Consider the following 22,210-nt stretch of genomic DNA (forward strand, 5'->3'; position numbering starts at 1 on the left):
TCGTGTCGGGTCAATCCATTCTCACATTTAGGTAGCTAAATATGAGACCCTAACTCTGCTTTTTCGAGTTGGATTGGGTCAGATTCACGGATTGGATCAACTTTTTGCCAAGTCTAATAGTTTCAATTCCTAATTTATTGTTCCAACTATTATTGGTTTGGGATCAATTCTACCTAATTCCGAATCCATTCAGACTCGATTGTATGATATGTTTAGTAGGTTTATTATATTCAGATTCATCGGATCATACCTGATTGTCTCAAGAATCGATTGGTTTGGTTCTGAGTTGTACCCTGTCCCAACTCAGACCCGAACTGTTGACCTCCCTACTTAATTTTACATACATGTATATCAAACTTGAGGTGGGCAAATGGGGTTGCAAAATGGATCGGATCAAAATGGATATAAGGTTTCGATCCACATTAATTTCTTTCATTTATATTTGGATTTTAATCAATTGCAACCGGATATTAAAATAGTATTCATAAATTGAACAAAAATGAGTTTGATATTCTAATATCATAAACAAAACATATTGAAAATAAGTTTTATAAATCTTGAATCAATTTCGTTTTAGTGAAAAACGCAACATTAAAACCAAGTTTACTAATAGATATAGATATAAAATATAAGTTTTAAGTTACATAATCATATACAATTAAATATTTTATGGATCAGATATGGGTGGATCCATATACAATCCAATTACAAATGAATCAAAATCGGGTCACATTTAACTGAATCTAATTTGAATTTGAATTCAGACCGCTTCCAACCTGTCGTTGATTTGGATAGTCAAATTGCTCAAACCGTCACCTGACTCAATTAATTAGAGGTCTGGTTTTGCTAAAACTGAGGATTTGATAAAAAAAACATTGATTTGGTCAAAACTGAGGATTTTATCCTTTGTTTTGTTTCAAATTTTACGAAATATAAAAGTACTTTTATATTGGACCTTTAGTAGGCTTTTTCTCCATTATGCACTTAAATAAGCATTTGTGACTATTTTATCCTTTATTTTTTTTTAAATTTTATGAGATATAAAAATACTTTTACGAAAGCATTTTTATAGAAATACTTCTATAAACATACTTTTATCAAAGCACATTTATACAACTCAACTAGGAATAATTTTATAAGCGATATTTTAAAATTTAACTAGAGATAATTTTGGATGAAACAATTGAATAAATGCTTATCGTACAAGTGCACTTAAAAAAACTGAAAATTTGGGCTTAAAAAATAAGTCTTCTTTATTTCTAAAATAATCACTTATTTCGGACTTATTTTCCAAATACCAATAAAGTGCTTAATAGTGTGGTTCCAACCCAAATAACCACTTTTTTAAGCACTCCCAAACATGGCCTAAGTGCTAATATTTTGAAGGAATTTTCTTCGTAAACATTAGAGAGGGGATACAATACATGAAAGTTGCCAAGGAATTGAATCAGTGATAGAATCTAAGCCCACATGGACAATTTTTGCTAACCAATCAGCAGCTTGGTTGCCTTCTCCCCAGATGTTTACTGTTGAGGTAGATGATTTTGCACAATCTGGTGGCACTCACTCACACAGGAGGGATCTGCTGCATCTCCACAATGCAGAGTTTGAATAGCAATTTTGGCGTCTGCTTCAATCCTTGTTCTTCTGGTACCTAATTGGCCATTAAGATTTTACCATTATCATCTCTTGCAATGCATTGATGAGTAAAGTTTCCATGAAGATTTAACTCCGTTTTTTGGAGGAGCTTTCAAGTGACCCATTTTGTTTTCTTTGTCTGGATTTGATGATCCCCATTTATCCTTTGATTGATTATACCCATTCGGCCCATATATGACAGTTTTGAACCACGTACTCAGTCTTTTACTTCCCCAAAAAGGGGCAATCTAGAACCCAGATTGCAGTGAATAGGTACAACTCAAATGACAAACGGCTCTTTTCTTCAGGTTATCTGCCCATAAGAAATAACATAATAAAATCTTAGTTTTTGGATTGGATGAACATAATGGTAAATACAGCTAATCAAATTAAACATGTATGTACACTTTGTGAAGCATGAACAAATGAAAAAACAAGTTGATTGATTGGTTTTGAATTTAACATACAGTCAATATCAATGAATGCACCGTAGTTAATTCCTTGAACTTCGAATACAAGAAATCTCTCAAGTTAATCTTCACATTGCATTGCAATGGAAGCTCCATGTATATTGCAAAGACTATACCGTACATGGATTTACACACGGAAGAAATAGAAATTCGCTCCTGTTCTTGTATATCTTTATCATATGTTGACTCTGATGATTCAAAATTACTTACTTTTCTATAGATTGAGAGGTTATTTTGTCATAACCTCCAACAAAAAGACCACAAGATTATAAATTCTAGCAATTACCAGTTCCAGACAAGGAATACAGCATTGCCTCCCATGTTCCTTCAAAGTACAAACCCTCGGAGCATCTAGAGGGAGCTGAAACTGTCTAACACATCACTTATGACACACTGAATACGCTATACAATGCGCCAAAACATTCAGACCTATTTTTGCATAAAATACATTACATTAGAAATATGGTAAGATGAATTGATTTGAATTGACAAGTAACCCCATATTTGAAACTTCTTTCTTCATATTTGTTGTTTACTGTCGTTAACTGTTCTCTTCTAGGATTACATGGACGAAGAAAATGCAACTGCTATAGACGATACAAAGCAATCTCATGCCTTTGTTTGTCTCATGTCATGTTTAATGGTAAGACTGGTGGTTCGAACTCACCGTTAGCACCTGACCAAACATTTCTATGGGGATCCTTTTGCTCGTGCAGAAAGTAGATAACTATTTGATATTTTGGTGTTCATATATTTGTCTTATGCTTGTCTATTAATAATCTTTGAGCTTAATCTCATCTATGTTCAATAACAGGTAAAAGTATTTATAGCTCTTACTACAAGAGAGTATCATTGGGAAACATACTGGTTTTAAATTGTAATAAATATCTTCTTGATACAAAGATCTAAGAATGTAGATGGAATGGAAGTGAATTGTGTCCAAAACGAATTTGGCCTTGGGTGGTGTATCTTAATATTTTTTTTCTGGTGTGATATTATTGGATCTCTTCTTTCTTTGATGGGATAGAGAAAATCTAGATAACTTTTCCTTCAAGCCAATAGAATACTCAATGTCTGTTAACTTTTACTTCAAGCCAATAACCTGGCATCATGGGAGTTTATGATCATAAATTGGGACAGTGGAATGAGAGAACTTACGTTACTTATCCATGTTGTAGCTGAAATACATTGAACATTTGGAAAAACTCCATTTGATTGTCAAACTTGTTGACTGATTAGCAATGGCAGCTTGGGCAGTCTAATATTTCCATTTATAACTCCACTATTTGTAAAAAGAGATGTTCCATAAATGGGTGTCAGAATGTAAGATCAGGTCCAAACTTTGAGTAGTGCAATTGATCACTGAGAGATAGTATAAACATCCTTATCCTTGATCAATTTATTGGGTCTTTCTCCACTAAAGAATTCAAATCATGAACAAAGTTTCACGCTACGGCTTTATCAATCAGTGTAGAACTGATGTTACAAAAGTAAGACCCTTGAAAAAACAAGGTACATGCCATTGGATTATTTAGTAGTTTTCGGTCAATGGATGGATGAGTTGTATTTGGCAATCACCTTTCATGGACAAATAAACTGAAAAGATGCAAGGCTCTTGATGGCTGTTCATAAGGTACCATATGAAAAGCACCTCTAGCAGTGGCAAAAGTCAATAAATTACCAAATTCAATCGCCCAACCTCCAAACCTATTCATGAATGTAGAACAGGTGAACTAAAAGAAACTTCCCAACATGTAGATTATATTGGATACAAGAATTTATTTAAAACATAATGTAATTACTTTAATAAATGTCCTTTAAGAAACTAGGTCAGGTCTCTTGCAAGTTCACATTTGGTGAAGGAGTCTGCCAATACCCGGTCTGAGCTCCCTGTGGAAGTAGGTTTCACACCCCATGGTCTTAGGCATGTTTATTCAATCAACTTGTTACTCTTTGGTTGAGATTTAGAAAAGTGATTTATAGAACTATCAAAAGGTAGTATTCAGCAAAGCGTTTTCTAGGAAAAACTTACCGTAAGTGCATTGAAATAAAGCTATCAATTTTCTATGATATTGTAAATACATTAATCTCCTAAAGTGCTAAAAGTATAAAATTTTAATAACAGATTTATACATGATCCCGAATTTTTTCCCATACTTCATTTTTTTGTCAAAAATTATCAGAATCAAAATCCTTTCGAATCAGAATTGGAATGATCTACTATTGGGGGAGAGAATGGCCATTCCCTCAAATGGGGAATACCAGGAATGGGAATGATTTTGATTCCACTCAACCAAACAGTTAAAATCAGAATGGCCCATTCAAATTCTGTTTCAAGACCACCCCTATTCCCTTGAAACTAACAGGCCCTATGTCTTTTTGTCAAAAATTATCAGAATCAAAATCCTTTGGAATCAGAATTGGAATGATCTACTATTCCCATAGTCTGTTTGGTTCAGACAAATTGAAATCAGCTGGAATGGGATTTCATTTCCGAGGGGGAGAGAATGGCCATTCCCTCAAATGGGGGAATACCAGGAATGGGAATGATTTTGATTCCACCCAACCAAACAGTTGGAATCAGAATGGCCCATTCAAATTCTGTTTCAAGATCCCTATTCCCTAGAAACTAACAGGCCCTATGTCTTGTGATTGATTTCCATCATCTCAAAGAGAACTGAAATCTCCTGAAATTTCAATGGAATTAAAAAAAGCTATAAATCTTATTACAAATTGTAAAAAAATTCAATCCCAAGATAATGGTCAAAAAGAGGCAAAACTCATTTAAAATGAATCATTCATACTAGATTGGTGGTGGTGGTGGTGGTGCTCATATTCTATGGGTGTAAAATGAGTCTGTCATGCCATGGCAATGGCATTCAGAACGAGGAATTACTTATAATCATCGCATCCACCATCATACCAAATTGTAAGTGGATTCAATGGAACAAGATGTACAAGTCAAATGAAAATAGGGCTGGTCTCTTAACATATAATAAGAACCCCAGATATCATAAATGAGAAGTGATTTCAATAACAATGGCCAGATGAAATAGATGCAAAAACATCACAGAAATAAAATAACAAATATTAAAATCGACATCATCTATACCATATAGTGGCTTATACCCACTATATCATATGAGATTGGCTATATGGATACAGGTAATTGAAACCATGAACCCTAAGTATCTCTGTTATTGATGGATTAGGGCTTCAAGCACCCCGGTTTTTTTCTTTTGTAACAAAAGATCAACCATAAAGCACCCTCAGATTCAATGACATTTAAAACACAGAACGTAAATAAATGAAAAGAACGAGGTTTAATTGAGAAAAAGGGAGAGGTTTAATTTCGCATTACATAATTTTAGGCTACAATTTATCAATTCAGCAAAACCATATAACAGTTTATTGTGCCTCAGAACTTTACAAATCAAAAGAAGACAAAAACAATCATAAACCATATAACAGTTTATTGTGCCCCGGTTGTCTCGTTTCAAAGAAGTGGAAAACCCTAAATGTGTCCTCAACAAATCAAAAGAAGACAAAAAACTCGAATTCAATGTGTAGAATGCTTCTGTCATGCCAATGGTGAAAGCACTAAGAAAATTTCCTTATAACCATTACAATCATCAACACAGCAAATATCATAATATCATCTCTAAACAAAAACAATTAAAAGAGAAAAGTAATGGAGGTTCAGACACGCACAAATGAAGTCATCAGAACCAGATAATAAGAAGGTCAAACAGATATCTGGTTGGTCTCTTAATGTATAATAAGAAACCCTTATCAGAATCGAGAAACGATTTCTGTCATCATGGCCTAAAGGAAGAGAATAAAAAATATCAGAAAAAAAATAGAACATAAAAAATAAATTAACAAATAATAAATAGTAGACCACTTCTGTCATGCCAATGGTGAAAGCACTAAGAAAATTTCCTTATAACCATTACAACCATCAACACAGCATATATCATAATATCATGTCTAAACAAAAACAATTAAAAGAGAAAAGTAATGGAGGCTCAGACACGCACAAATAAAGTCATCAGAACCAGATAATAAGAAGGTCAAACAGATATCTGGTTGGTCTCTTAATGTATAATAAGAAACCCTTATCAGAATCGAGAAACGATTTCTGTCATCATGGCCTAAAGGAAGAGAATAAAAATATCAAAAAAAAATAGAACATAAAAAATAAATTAACAAATAATAAATAGTAGACCACATCACTAACCCTTGGATACTTCTGTTATTGACAGAATAGGCTTTCATATGCCCAACTTTTCATCAGGCATGTTCTACCATCAACCACCCCCAAATTTGATGTCTAAAACAACAAAATGAAAGAATATGATTGAAATCAGTAAAAATGTTGCAAGTGGTTGGGGGTATTTTTTTTTAGTCAGTTCACAATTATGCGATTTAGCTGATGATAATGAGAAAGTAATCCACTTGGGAACAAGAATAAACATTTTTCGCCCCAACATTACAACCAATGAATAAGGAAAAATTACTTAAAAACAATTTTTTATTCTAGATTGGTGGTGGTGCTGATATTCCATTTTTTATTCTAGATTGGTGGTGGTGCTGATATTCCATGCATCTATAATGTCATGACATGGCACCACAGCACTAGGGGCACAAGTCGAGTAACTGATTTGAAGAATTTAAACAACATCAGCCGTGGACCGTCAGGTGAGTTCCATTCAAATCTTGACAAATCACCAGCCCAAGCCCACCCATGTTACACCCCTACACTGCAGATAGCATGATACCATTTCCAATCAATAATAACTAAAAGAATAGAAAAACTAGATTCATATCCAAACACACTACATTGGTCTCACAATGTATATTAAGAACAAACCATCAGACTTGAAGAATGATCTCAACAAAATGGTCAGAAGAAAACATGAAAAAAAAAAAGAAATAGAACATAGAACTATTAAAAAACAAATAACTTTTTGATGTGGGCATAAAGCACCTTCAGACTCAATACATCTAATACCACAAAACTCAATCATTCAAATACAAAACAATTTAAGTGTATAGAACTCAACATGCCAAACAACTTGGCATGAAAAAAAAAATTAATCCCCCAGAACAAATCAGTACAAAAGAACATTAGAAAATAATTCACTCAATAAATAAGACAATGGCATCCACAGATGATAGACAATTAACAAGCGGATTTAAAAAATAAATAAATAAATAGCTTGAATTCTAGATTTGCACTCATATTCTATGGGTGTACAATGCATCTGTTATGTCATTTCAATAGCATTCAAAAAAAAGAAATTTCTTACAGTTATCGTACCTGCCATCATTGCATATATTCTAATCTCATCTCTAAACAAAGAAAATTAAGAGAAAGAGGGAAAAACAAAACTCAGACACATAAAATAAAGTCGTAAAATCAGATAAACGCAGGCAAATGCACACCCACAATTAGTCCGTTAGCATATAATAAAAAACATAAAAATCAGAATAAATAATTTAACTAATCATGGCCCCAAGAAAATATTAAAGGAATCAGAATAAAGAACACAAACATTGAAATAACAACAAAGTACAAAGATAAACTTAATAATAATCCAAGGATTTCTTTGTTATTAACAGATTAGGGGTTCAAGAACGGTAGTAGACCATAAAGCACATTAATGCTCAACGCTGTGTAAACCTAAAGAAACCCACTTCTCCAAAAATGGGGATTAACGTAGTTATGTCATGTTGACAAATATAAAAGGGAAAAACAATTGTTTGCCCAAATCCCATTATATGATTTTCTAGACCGCATTTTGTTGATTAAACATACCGATAATATAGTCTGCTCTTGCTTTTCATTATCATCAATGGGTACATTGCTTAGAACTGATTGCAAAAATAACAACAAATAAAGAGCACAAACATTGAAATAACAACAAAAATAGCCAATGAACAACAAAAAATTAATGGTGGTGCTCATATTCTATGGGTGTGAAATCGGTCTGTCATGCCATGGTGATAGCATTCAGAACAATGAATTTCTCATAATCACTACACCTACTGCCACAGAACATATCTTAAATCTCATCTCCAAACAAAAAAATAATAATAATAAAAAGGAAAAGAGAATCAAAATAAGCCCACAAACACAAAAAAAAAGAGCAATCAAAATTGGACATACACAACCAGTTGCACACCCTACTGGTTTCTTAACACAAATCATGACGACAACAACGTAAAACAAGTGCTAAAAATAAAACAAAATAAGGTGGACATTGATACCATGAAAATTGAACTTATGTTACGGAAAGAAGCCACTAGATGAACGGAGAAACCCAATCAGCGACAGAGAGACAGGGAACAAGACATGCCAGCGAGTCAGTCCCAGGGAAATGGCACCAGAAGACGATTAGAGCGAGAGCTCTGAAGATGGGGGTGGGGGATGTTGATAAATAGAGTTTTGAGAGCGGGAGAGTGGGACAGAGTTAGGGTTTGTATATCACCAACTTACAAAATGACAAAAATAGACATTTGACATTTCCACTATTATTATTCTTCTAAAATATAGACGGTCGGACCGTTTGGTCCAGAAATCGTCCAAGCAACCGATTCCATTTCATTTCTAACCTATTCTTAGGTCAAAAACTGTTGATTTTGTCAAAAAATCACTGACCTGGGAAATCGAATCGTCGACTCATTTGACCTAGACAATGGTTCACAGTTTAAAAAAGTTGCAAGAGGAGAGAAACACAAGACCTCATATTTGAGATCCGGTCTGAGACACAACTCAGATCTGAGATCCAGGAGAGAGAGAGAGAGAGAGAGAGAGAGAAGAAGAAGAAGAAGAAGAAGACTACAAACAATACAGACGTTGTAGAGTGAGAAAACCGATCTCAAATCTCAAATCTGTGTCTATTGCCGCCAGCTCGTTGCCTTGCCATTGCCACTGCCATTATCATCGCTGGTGAGCGTCAAATTATCCTCCTCTTCCTTCTTCTTCCCTCCTTCTTTTCCATTCTCTTCTTTTCTTTTTTTTTCCTTTCTTGTTCCGTTATTTCTCTTTCTTTCTTTCTCAACCGACAAATCTCTTCTCCATTTTCCTTCTCATATAAACATATAATAATTTTCCCTAATGTAAAGTTGCAAACCATCCGAACCATTCAACCTGGACAGTCGAACCACTGACCTAGAAATTGGTAGCTAGAATGGTTCTGTTTCCGAGTCGGTTTTTAAAACCTTGTTGAGTATATCTAAAAAAGGGAAAATATGTGATGCCGGACAGACATAGTATGAAAAGAGTTTTGATCAATCAAAACCCACCAATAAATTTTGATAAACAATACCTGATTGGCTAGCATGTTTACGATTTCAATTGATTGATCAAAATTTTTTCAAATATTATAAAAACTTTCCTCAAGGTTTCATCTAAATATTGAGAGCGGGAGAGTGGAAAAAGGTTAGGGTTTGTATATCACTAACTAGGCCTGTAAACGGAGTAAATTCGAATTGAATTAGCTTATATTCGAATTCAAATTCAATTACAAGAAAGGTGATTTGAATTCGATTAAATATCTGTCAGATATGTAAAACCAACAACCGAATTCGAAATTGATTAAAATATTGAATACTCAATTCGGTTCAAATTCGACTCATTACTTTCACTTTCCATGTAAACCCTAACAAAGCTAGATGCATTGAGAAAACTGAAAAGGGGAGGAAGAGCCTGTCTTTTAAAAATAAAACTAACAAGTGATATGTGGCATCTGCAACGAAACATTAAACAAGAGAAACATCAACGGCAAGACATTGAACAAAAAAATAGAAGAAAGCAGAGAAAACAAAAAAAACGTAAAACAGAGTGAACAAACGCATCACTTGTTATTCTTGAAAAGCTATAGAGGAAATTGATCATAAAACATGAATGGTGGTTGCTTGGTGCTCACATCTTGCACAGATTGCAAATAAAAAAGATGGAGGGAGAGAGAGGAAGAGAAGAGGAGGAAGAAGAATGAAATTAAAAGAGGGAGAGGAAAGGACAATAGAGAGAGAGAGAGGAGGGGAGGAGAGGGGTTATCGAGAAGGGATTATAGATAAGGGAAATTTTTGGGCCATAATATCAATAAAAATAATCATTTTGATATAACTTTTAAAATAGAATAACTTTTTTAAAAATATATCAAAAAGGGGCAAAAACAATGTTCATCTTCTTACTCCGCCTTTCATTCTGCAGTCCAGCAATCGATGTTCAAGTATCGATCAGCGAAGGCCTTTTCAATATTTGATACATGTTATGACTTGACGGGACATCGCACAATAAGGATATTGAAGATAGGCCTCCATTTCCACGGGATATCGTGCTGGATGTGCATCCTTTATAATGGAAATGTCTCACAGGTTTGTTTGGCTTTCGCTGGAAACAGACAACAATAGAATTTGAAGGTGACTGAGAATCATTCAATACTCAATTGATTTAGCTAAAAGTAAGACTGTGTAAACTCGGTTATGCACGTAGTACTTATAATCCCAAATATTTATTAATCTTGAGAGAGTTGAAAGAGATTTATTCAGTGGTTTGGAGGAGGAAGAAGATTAATAGTATTTTTGCCCTTTTTTATATATTTTTAAAAAGGTTAGCCTATTTTAGAAATTATATCGAAAGGATTATTTTTATTGATATTATGACCCAAAAGTTTTCCTTATTAGCTATAATCCCTATCAAGAATGACCACTCGAGTAGGTGACATCATTGCAGCCTGAGATGTCAGCTTTTTTATGATGGACATAACCCCTCTTCAAGTTAATTGGTAAAATGTATAAATTCAAATTCGACCATTAAATTTATTGAACCATTCGAATTCAATTCAATTACGTCGAATATCAAATTCGGAATTAGATACCATTTACACCCTTATCACCAACTTACAAAATGACAAAAATAGACATTTCCACTATTGTTATTCTTCTAAAATACCCTTAAACGGATCTATCGTTGAATATGGGAAAATATATGATGCGGGGAAGACATGGTATAAAAAGAGTTTCGATCAATCAAAATCCACCCATAAAATTTGATAAACAATATGATTAATGCCTGATTGGCTATCATGTTTACGATTTCAGTTGATTGGTCAGAAGTATTTCATACTTTTCCCGAAGTTTCATCTAAATATTGACTATGACTTCCCTTGTTTGCTGATGTCATTGGACTTTCACCTCCCTTCCCTAACCGTCCCTTAATATGTGACATATGTGTCATTAAATTTTTTTCAAAAACCCAATTTTTGCTCAACTGAAATAGCAACGCGTAATCCAATGCTCATCCACAAAAATCAGAAAGCGTGTGATTAAACATGACCAATCATGTCAGTCGTGCCATGAACAAGTAACAATCTAATTGAAGGAACCAAATCTATAGTATCTTTTAGTTCTACTCTAACCTTAAACGACTATTATATGGAAGCCATTATCCCAACCATTAACCACCTTTCTTCTCTCTTGCTGAGAGATCTTTATCGTTTAAACAACCCTGAGCCCTCTTTTAAACATTGATAAAGAAGTAAATAAGTAGAAGACAACGGCAACATCATTACAACAGCCGTTGATCAACAATGTCAATGAGAAGCCTACAACAAGTATTAGTATTTATGAATGGCGATTAGAGACTTGGAGAAGCTCTAATATTCTTTTTGGTTAATTTGAGTTAACCGTATACTAGTGGAGGGGGCCCTGCGTTGCAGGGGCTCGTTCATAAACTATCAGGTTCAAGCTTAGAGACATGGACTTGGCTTGAATCAAAAGCTCGAAAGTTTGAGTTCGGCTACCTTTGATTACAGGTTTCTCAAGTAGTGAGGTATTGAACTGGGGTTCCGAGCCAAAGTGCCAAATTGAGGTTTCCCTCAGCTACTGAAGTGTCGAGCTGAGGTTTCCCTAGCAGGCAAGGAGTTGAGCTAAGGTCTCCCTTAGTTGACAAGGTGCCGAGCTAAGGTCTCCCTCAATTGTCAAGGTGCTGAGCCGAGATTTCCTCAGTGACCAAGGTGCCAAGCCAAGGTCTCCATCAGTGGTCAAGGTGTCGTCTACCTCGAGCTCGATTTGAATTAGAGACTTGAACTTGAGCTCAAAAGTTCGAACTCAGTACAACTCGAACTCGACTACCTTTGATTGTAGGTCCCCTAGCAGTCGAGATGCTGAGTTGAAGTCTCCCTCAATTGGAGAGAGAGTGGCATTCTTGTAATTTGAAAGAAAAAAAACAAAAGAGAGAGAATTGGAAGAGAGTGGCATTCTTGTAATTTCTATGAAAAAAGGCAAAAAAATACTGTTAGATTCCATTTCCCTCATCCTCATGCCTTCTTAAGTACACATTTCAACTTAATATATTTATATAGATAATTGTTTTAGATTACTACAGTTTAAGTGGTTCTCTTTGAAAATTTGAAAAATAATTAAGGATAAAATAGTCTTTTCATTGATTCTGTCAAATATGCTGTCACATTTTGTTGACAAAGGAAGTTTTGAGTCCTGTTAGAAATAATAGGGGAGGTATTAGTATTTGTGAAAAACATTGGGGGAGGTTCAAGTCTTTTACCCAAAAAAATATGTTCTTAAACCCTAGCGGACTCAATGATATCTTCATTTGTTGATCTTATATTGCTTCTCCCTAAAAAAAAATACTTCTACCATCTCACAGGTGAATAACTCTATGTTACGCCTTAAAGGAAAAAATTTTGGCAAGAGTTGATAAAGAAGTAAAATAATTCCAATAACATCTTAAGATATAGTGAAAAACAAGAAATAAAATTCTCACTTTTATGAATATAAACAAGACACCACAATGTCAAATTGCTATTAAGGAATAACTCAATGTCATATTTAGAAAATTAAATTAACCATGAATCATTCGAATAAATAATTAAAAAGGCAGTTTGGGGATTTAGAAAACTTTAAATAATTTCTTGAAAATCTTTGTCGAAGTTAACTGGCAAAATCCTTATGGGGAAAAGTTTACGGGTACAATTGTCACTAACCTCATATACAAGGGGTTTTTTTGTAATTTACCCTTAGGTAGAGACCCAAATTTGATTTGTTTTGTATATTTGTATTTGAAATGGAACTTGTGATTTGTATGGGATTCGAGTTGAATTTACATTGCAATCATATATTGATTAGTATAAATAAATTAAACTAAACATGATCAAAATGTTATTTATTATTAATAAACTGAATAGCATGAATTTAAAATTATTTGTATAAAACTTGAACCTATAATAGATTAGTAAAAACATGTCATTCAAACTAAATTTACTAATAGATACAATATAAATTTTAAATATACGAAAACATAAATTTAAATCTAATCAAATTGGATTATATGTAAGTATAAACTATAAACATATCAAAATCAAATCCAAATTTGGACAATGAGATACCATTTGCACCCAAATAAAAATGACTTTTATATTGTATATCATGAACAATATATAAAAAAGAAATTTTATGAAACCTGAATCAATGACTTTTTAGTAAAAATCAAACATCCAAACTAATTTTACTAATGAATAAAATATAAATTTTAAACAAACATAAGCATATCTATATCTATACTTAATAAAGCAAATACTTGGTTTATGTGCAGGTCATAAAAATAAATTTTGGTTATAATGGTAACTTGAACTTTTATCCTTTTAGTTGCACACTAATATTCTATTAATAATTTATTAATTTTATCATTAGTATATTATTTTATTATCACCTTATTAATATTATCTTATTATTACTTAAATAATATTTTATTGTTTTATTAACATTAGGTAATGTGTATTACGGTGTTTTTCTTTTTTTTTTTGTCAAGAGATCTCTACTTTAGAAAATCTAGAATCACATTAGAGGGCTGGAATGGTCATTCCCCCAATATGAAAGAATCCCATTTTGCCAAGAAAGGAAAATAAGATCTCGTTCCCACCAAACAAGTGATTGGAACCAGAAATGGGCCTTTTTCAATTCTATTTCTAAGCACTAATTCCGGGGAACCAAATGGACCTAATATGAGAGTAGGGATATAAAAGGAATGAAATAAGGTTTCAACTATGATGGTAGAAGTACATGATACTAAAAAAACTTATAGCCAATCAATTGGTATCTAGGCATCATAAAAGTGGTAACTAAAAATGGATTCAAGTTGAGCCAAGTTGAATATCTCTATTTTAGTACAGATTGCCAAAAAATTATGAGATCTCGAGCTCGATTCAAACTAGAGATTTTGAACTATGGACAATATTGCATGGAATACTTTTCCCAAGGCAGTTCTCATCAGGGCATATCCTCATTGGTCTTAATTGGTCTTGCCTTTGGCTTTTGCAAAAGACCAAAACTCTACCTCAATCTTTCATCTCCTTTTCTTTTTGTTATGTAAATAGAAAGTACAATATCCCAATTCATACAGTTGCCTATAGAGCAAAGACCAAGACCTTTTTACTTTTTGAAGTTATCCTTCTTGGGCACCTGATGTAAAGAACTTTTGTTTCATTATGAGTACTATATTTTGATTAGTTAACAAAAAAAAAAAAAAAACTAGAGACTTTATTGGCTCGACCATGAGCCAAACTTCCTATAAAAACATTCGAGCTCATGACCATAAGCTCACAAGCCTTACCAGCCAAGCTTTATTGGGCTCAAGCTCAAGTCGATTAACAAACAAGCCTATCTATTGGGCTTAGGCTCAACTTCAAACTCAATTTAGGCCAAACCAAATTAAACTTTTTACAAATCAAGATCAAATAGCTTATGAAAAACTCGATTCATGTTTACCCATAATCATAGCCAATCAGGTAGATTTTCATCAAAATTCCAGGGGTGGGGTGATTGGTCAAAGCTCCGAGAGTGAAGAGGAATAGTTGTTTGATCTGACGAAAGAGGGACAACACTCTCCCTTGATTTGTTACAAGTTATATGTTAAGGGTAAAACTCTCATGTTGGGAAGACAAAATTGATTACCACTTTAATGGTATTTGATTGGTTGCAAGTTTTCCCATATCATACTAGTAACCATATGGTAATAGAAACCTCATATGGACCTAAAATTCTTGTGTTCTTTTCGGTTGCATTTCACCTGAGTACTACTGCGTTACAAAACTGTTTTCGAAAATCTCAATTTCCAGATGACCTAGCAATAGCCCGAAAATTGCTAGAGGTCGGTCACTCGTAAAAAAGAAAAAAGAGCTAGAGGTGAGGTCAACATGGCAAACAACGACTCAGAATTATTTAATTATTATAATAACAAAAACCATTCCGGAGTAGGTATCCTTGAGTAATAGATGCTTGCCAAATAACAAATCGATTCAATAAAAAATCTGTTCTATCTACAAGAGATTATTTCAACCAATAATTAAATCCCCAAGAAAACTAAATATAAAAGGATAAAAGATTAAACCCAAGAAACCAAAAACCTCAATTTCACAAGGAGTGAACCCTGGTTAACAAAAGAACATGGACAATTCATCCCAAATATTACTATTGCATTGTGCCAGCTTCATAAGATAAGTGGATGCATCACAGCACGAAACATGTTACCATTCTCTACTGCCTGCAGTCTTACCAGAAATGGCGACAGATGAAGTCTCATGTCAAAATGACCATAATGACCGAGAAAATCACCCAGTTTACCATCACTGCAAGAGCTTGATCATGCGACAACACCTAACAACCTCAGTCACCTTGTAGACAGTAAAGCTGACGGATATTTCCAGAAGCTGCCACATGGTTAAACGAATCTAATTAGTCCTTTCCTTCCAAGGTTAGGTGAAACAAAAATGAATTACAATTAATTCATTGTTTCTGATCAAGTCCATCTCCCTTCATCAGATATATCAAGAAAGGAACAATGTCTTAACCACCACAACGCCAACTGTAAAAATCAGTGCCCTCTGAATTGACAATGGGGCAACATTTGAGAAGATTCAACACCCACCCACACACACCCGTGCGGCAGCATGCACATGTGGAAAAGCTTGGCTGTTTGGAAAAACAGCCCAGGCTGTTTTTAAGTTTCATGTGTATGACGTGTTAGCAAGGGTGTGGGGTGAAAGTAATTTCAATCAATATTCTTTTAATTAAAAGGGCAAATAAAGAACTAAGTGGGATAATGTTTCATGTGCTTGAAGTTTCAAAGCAGCCCAGACTATTTTTCGAAACAGCCGAGCTTTTCTTATGCAACATGTGCACACACACAAAGACGAAAAAGGGAAAAAAAAAACAAAAAGAATTTAGAAATTACAGAAACAACCAAAAACAACTATAATGATAATCCAGCCTGTAGTTCCCATTGTGCCAACGATAGAAAGTAACATTAATTGAGCCACTTTAATACTTGTACAAAAACAAATCACCAATCATATAACCAAATATGCTAGAGAATTAGCTATTAAATAAAAGATATGCTAGAGAACAAAAATGGATAATAGAATCAATGCAACTAACCCTATCATCTTCAATGAACCCTAGATAAATACAGTGCAAGAATCTCATAACGCATAAATTGAGGTATGATAGGATGAGGATTTGCAGAATTGGACATGTAATAAGGAGTTGCAGACGATTTCTTTTTGGATAAGTGCAGACAAGAAAATTATTGAACATCAGAAAAGCATACACATCCCACGGTTCTATGTTTGACTGTCAGGCTCCAGAGCCATGCCCACAAGTCTAGTACCATCCTCAAAGAACAAGTAATATTACATTTAGCATGATTGATTTGGGGTCCATCACATGTTCTACCAACAAAACTACAACAATTTATATCTTGATTGGTAATAATATTTTGAGTTAATTATGCAGAAAGTTCACATATCATATTACATCATTTTTCATTATATTTTGGGTTAAATATACCTTTCTCACTAATTAAAAGAATTGACAAGATTCAGAACTTCTTATAGGTATGACGGATAAGAAGATAAACCCTTTGTCAAATGGGAATATGACTGGGTATGTCCTAAAACTTTTTATGGATTGGCTCTGGAGATTTCCCAGAAAAGAGGCAGGCTTGTGGAAAAGTGTGGTGGTGGCCAAATATAGTGGAGCCCTTGATTAGATGGTTTTATAGGCCAATAAAATCAACATGTGGCATTAGTTTCTTGAATGGTATTATGGCAGTGCTCAATGATTTGAAGCCGCTTAACACCACCTTTAAAGCTGGAAATGGTTCCAGAATTCATTTCTAGAAGAATGATTAGAGCAGTATTAGTAAGCTTTAGTCCCTTGGGCCTTAGCCACAGACTTTATAAGGTTTCATCTCAGGCTAGCGAAACAGTAGACAAGTTCTACTCCAAGGTAACTCAGTGCTTGAAATTAATGTATGGAAATGCACACACAAGAATCTGACTCCACAAGTAAAACATAAACCTGTGAATACATCTATGGAAAAGTTTATACTATTAAAAGGCTTTATATGATGAAACAACGTTTTCGAACTGTCATTGACCTGGACGGTTGGACCGTTCAGACTGGAAACCAGTCACTCAAACGGTTCTGATTTTACCCCGAACCGTCATCCACCCCAAAACCGTTGAAATGGTCAAAAAATTGTTGACCCAGATGATCAAACCATCGACTCGTTTGACCCGGGCAGCAGTTAGTGGTTCAGCATTTATATTTATTTTGATTTATTATTTTGTTTTAAAATAAAAAAAAAACAAAAAAGAAAACAACAAACCTATCCCAACTAAACATTCGATGACTCCTCCAGTCGGACCAGTCCTCCCTGTAGGGTTTTGTTTTGCCAAAACCCAATATCTTCACAAGCTTCACCAAAGAAGACGACAACAGCACACCGACACCTACCTTCCCGAAGTCCGAACAACCACCCGCCGGCGACCAAAATTTGCAGCAGCAGCCAGCGAACATGATGGAAGATTGTGTTTCCTTCGTTTCCGAACATCTCTGATCTCTTGAAACGAAAGGCATCTCTTGAAGGGAAGAGCGGCGACAACTGTGGACATCCAACCTCCGACGACCAATCTTAGCTGCGATTGCCGACGACCACTCTGGAAGGAGTACAGTGGCAACTATAAGGAAAAAAAACTTGCACGTGATTTTTTTTTTTTTCGTTTTTCTCTGATTTGATCATAATCTCTGCGCATTAAACCATTAACTCATTCCCCTTTTTCCTTTTTGCAATACTACGATTTCTTGCATCAGGAACCACCATTTGCACCGACAACCACTCCATTGGAGCTGAGAACCACTGCAGCATCACATCCCCTGTTTTCTAATATTGCTTTGAAGCTTAAACTAGTATATTACCGTGCTTTTTGAAGCTTAAAGCCTTAAACTTTGGATTTATATCATGTCTCATGCTTTGTTCGTATGCCCGAATCGGTTAATCTTTTCTTTTTGGCTCTTTGGCTAGTATTTTGAATGCTCAAGAACATAAAATAGTTTTTTGAAGAAATTCATTCTCTTAGAAACTAGAAAGTTAGAATTGAAATTCATTCTCTTAATCTCTTAGAGTAGTTACTTTCAAAAAGACCAAAGTGTTGAAAACTTGAAATGCTCAATGTAGTTGTTTTATTTCAATTTATTTTATTAATACAAAAAATATATACTTCAGACTGATTTCATTTGATTTATTTGATACTTGATAGTATATATTTCAGCATATTAAGACAAAAGTGTTGAATTGTTTAATAATGTATTTCAGCTTAATTTTTGGTTGTTTATCTGATTTCAATTTAGTTTTTGATAGTATATATATTTCACTAGTATTTTTTCCAAGCATTTTTTCCTCCCAAGTGTTGCTCCAAACATTAGATGTCTGTATGGCTGAATTTTTCCTCATACAAACTGGAGGAAAAATATCTGTATTTTTTTGTAATTTCTGTGTTTTTTTCTGTAATTTTGGAATTTTCTATATTTTTTGGAATTTTTCTGTATTTTTTGTATTTTCTGTATTTTATTATTTTTATATTTAGATATTTTTTATTTTTTCACATGATGTTCATTTCCCTGTATTTTTCTGTGTATTTTCTGTATTTTATTTATTTTTATGGTATTTTTTATTATATATATATTTTTTTTGTTTTTTTATTTATTTATGATGTCATGGGTCGGACCGTTCGACCTGGACGGTTGAACCACCGAACCGGAAAACAGCACCCAAAACGGTTCTGTTTCCAGGTTGGTTTGTAAAACCTTGATATGAAACATGGCATTGATCTTGTACATTAGCTGTTTTTTTTTTACTCCGTCATTATGTCAAAAAAGCTAGAAGATAAAAAGGAAATCTACACATAGTAGTGCCCTCAAGAAAATCTGTGGAGTGCAGAACTCCAATGTGTATCCAGACACTGATACATCATCCATTTTGGAGAGTCCATGCAACACTGTTTTAAATCCCATTTTCCAAACTTTTCCTTCAAAAGTAGACTGAAGAATACCTCGTTTTGTTGCAAAAGTTGGAGATTACCCCTAATTTCCTGGCTGATTTAGTTCAGAAAAAGGATTCTAAAGGGGAAAAAATCAGTGAAATCCTTTTATGTGGCTCTTGCAGAGTCATGAAAATCAATTGAAGCTAGTTGAGTGTGGAGGAAGCACATTTATCCAAAAATAGAAACTTTCATGCAGTTAGTTTCTAAGATAAGTGGGCTGTGGGCAAAGATGTGGGAAGAATATCATTGACATCTCTGATTTGGGAATTTTTCCGCTCCCTCTTTTTCTCATCAGTCAGCCAACATCTCTACCATCAAGTAGAGATATAATTACTTTTGGATCTTCATACACCCTTACTTTTTTATTACTCATCTAAAAAAAATTCATTATATTCTTTGCTTTCCTAAGAAAAGCTCCTGTAGTAATAAACATAACTTTGGATGCCCTGTAAAAGATAACAATGTTCATCTTGTCATTACAACACTGCATGAAACACATCAACAGGAGTTGGGCATCTGAAGGTTAGGAATAATGCCTTGCTTGGAAAGTGGTTGTAGCATTTACTATCAGATTTTGTTAAATTATGGCCATAATTGGTTATCAGCATTTGCAGATTGATGGCAATAATTTACTATCAGACTTTGTTAAATCGTGGCCATAATTTGTTAATGTTAAAATTTATAAGTAGTGACATAGAAAAAAAATTATATAATAGTTGCATATGTTTTGTGCCTTGGACTTTAATATAAAATAAGATAATAATGGCTTTGTGCATGTATTAATTTGTAAAAATCTATATAATATGTTTCTTGGAATCTTGATTGATGCATATCAATAAAATTGTATGATATCTATGCATTCCGCTATATTAATTGTAATATTTTTCTTCATATATACTGTCAAAATATACAATTCTTATGTATTTATACATTATTTGTAGCTATTTTGACTAACCTATTGTTAGTAATCCTTGGTTTAAAGCACCAACTTCTAATCCATTCTCCATCAAGTTTATCACTGTTTTACAGTCTTCAAAAGTGGTGAACAGTACTGGACCCTTTACTTTCAGGTTTCCTTTCCTTCATCTCTTTCAAAAAGTCCTGTAATACATTTTTTATTTCCTTCCAACTTGAGCCATTTCTTCCTTCAGGAATGCACACCAGCTGCTTCTTCCCTTCTCCAAAATATTCAAGCAGAGCCAAGAATCTATCTTTAGTGTTCCATCTTCTTTCAACAAACACCTTCATTCTTTTTCTTCTTTAGAACTCTTCCACTTTGTTTCTTTACCTGTTTGAAGTGCTCCCTCTACAAATACTTTAAACCACTCAACCACATTAAGCCCTACCAGCATAAACATAGCTTTCCTCATTTCTCTGATCTTTGATGTGATTTTCCCTTTTACTTTGTGCCCTCTCAAAGAGTAGGTTTTTAGCCTCAGGCTTTAGAAATCTTCTCCAGGTTGTTGTCTGAACAAACTCCATTTTTTCAATTTAGATAAAATGCATAACAAGAGGCTCTCTTCATAATCTTACCTAAATGCAAAAGGCTTCAAAGGGTAAAAGGAGTATGGGAAACCTGGGGAACTCAGTTTTCTTGGGCCCAATTGGTCTAGGCGACGCTCATTACAGGCTGAAATCATGGCTTTGATGGAAGAAGTGCAAAGTTCTTTTATGCATGGATGCTATTTCTACAATTTTGAAAATCTACAGTTTTTTAGGATGCATAATTAGTTTTTATTCTTTTCCAGAGTCTCAGTTGTGTCGGTTTGAGTTTTTCCAGCTGTATTCCACTTTTAGTACATGTTCCCCTTTTGGTATATGTTTCTCATTTTTTTAAGGACCAACATTCCCCCATATTGAAATCCAAACATCTTAAAATGCAGCAGGTAGCGTTGAAGTTTCAAAGCAAGGTCACAATATCATGTTCTATGATCACTTTCACAGAAACTAAAGCACCAAATTTAAATCACTAAATTGTTGTAGTCATATCAATCAAACACTTAAGAATTTCTTCTTATAGGAGCACAAAGTGAAGGCATTACCAAGAAAGGAGTTTAGATGTGAGGTATTGCAAATTAAAATTGCAATAGGGTTCCCAAATAATAATCATTAAAGGAGATTCTCAGATGCATTACTATCAAAAGGAATTAGCATAAAACAATTTAAGTTTCTAATTATACATGGAATATCAATTTTCAGAATATTGATCCATAAGAAAATAAAATAAAGAAATAAAAGGAGATCCGAGCATTACTATAAAGCCAATCTTTGAAGTATACGTGAAGAGCACTAGATAGTTCCCGTTTTCGGCTCTCCTCAAGCTGCAATTCTCTCAAAGACTGCTTTATTTCCCCTAAATTCTGAAGCTGGAAAAGAAACAGTTGCTTGAGCATAGGAGGCAGATTTGAGGAATAAGTCAAATCTAACATTAAACTGGCAGCTTATATGGTGCATGGTGCACCCAAGCCTTATCCAGGTGTGATGGTCAAGGACATAAAATTCAGCCACATGCAAGCACTACAAGAAAACTCCGCAGCCAAGACATATTATGACAACCCTTGGTGCACGCAGCTCATTGTGCCCCAGGTGCGCACTAAAACCCTTGGTGCATGATATGTTTAAATGCAGAGCATTGTGTAAATTTGAAAAAAAAATGTCAAGAACATGTAAAAGCCATATAAATGATAAAGCATA

The 22,210-nt window shown here is 34.1% G+C and overlaps 1 protein-coding gene, 1 long non-coding RNA gene and 4 other non-coding genes across 7 annotated transcripts in view; all 6 read right to left on the reverse strand.

The window, feature by feature from the left end:
- Window positions 1–1,155: 1,155 nt before the first annotated feature.
- Window positions 1,156–8,583, reverse strand: LOC148802708 (uncharacterized). Its single transcript, XR_016081925.1, has 3 exons — window positions 8,382–8,583; window positions 2,395–6,871; window positions 1,156–1,951 (listed from the first exon to the last, which is right to left on the reverse strand). It is a non-coding gene; the product is annotated as an uncharacterized LOC148802708 (long non-coding RNA).
- LOC148802709 (small nucleolar RNA snoR8a) lies at window positions 4,934–5,023 on the reverse strand. Its single transcript, XR_016083323.1, has one exon. It is a non-coding gene; the product is annotated as a small nucleolar RNA snoR8a (small nucleolar RNA).
- LOC148802710 (small nucleolar RNA snoR126) lies at window positions 6,132–6,264 on the reverse strand. The gene has a single exon (XR_016083316.1). It is a non-coding gene; the product is annotated as a small nucleolar RNA snoR126 (small nucleolar RNA).
- Window positions 7,345–7,435, reverse strand: LOC148802711 (small nucleolar RNA snoR8a). Its single transcript, XR_016083325.1, has one exon. It is a non-coding gene; the product is annotated as a small nucleolar RNA snoR8a (small nucleolar RNA).
- On the reverse strand, window positions 8,071–8,159 carry LOC148802712 (small nucleolar RNA snoR8a). Its single transcript, XR_016083324.1, has one exon. It is a non-coding gene; the product is annotated as a small nucleolar RNA snoR8a (small nucleolar RNA).
- A 6,827-nt stretch (window positions 8,584–15,410) lies between the features above and the next one.
- The window catches only part of LOC104603486 (uncharacterized), a 59,153-nt gene continuing 52,353 nt past the window's right edge, over window positions 15,411–22,210 (reverse strand). For both annotated transcript variants that reach the window (XM_010267529.3, XM_088897063.1), the window contains 2 exons: window positions 21,771–21,882; window positions 15,411–15,841 (listed from right to left, as the gene is read on the reverse strand). In XM_010267529.3, the coding sequence (XP_010265831.1) occupies window positions 15,798–15,841; window positions 21,771–21,882 (156 nt within the window). In that variant the 3' untranslated portion in view covers window positions 15,411–15,797. The remainder of the gene's footprint in view (window positions 15,842–21,770; window positions 21,883–22,210) is intronic.

This window comes from Nelumbo nucifera, chromosome 2 (genome assembly GCF_055504915.1).
Source record: "Nelumbo nucifera cultivar China Antique chromosome 2, China Antique-T2T, whole genome shotgun sequence".
In the NCBI taxonomy this organism is placed as follows: domain Eukaryota; kingdom Viridiplantae; phylum Streptophyta; class Magnoliopsida; order Proteales; family Nelumbonaceae; genus Nelumbo; species Nelumbo nucifera.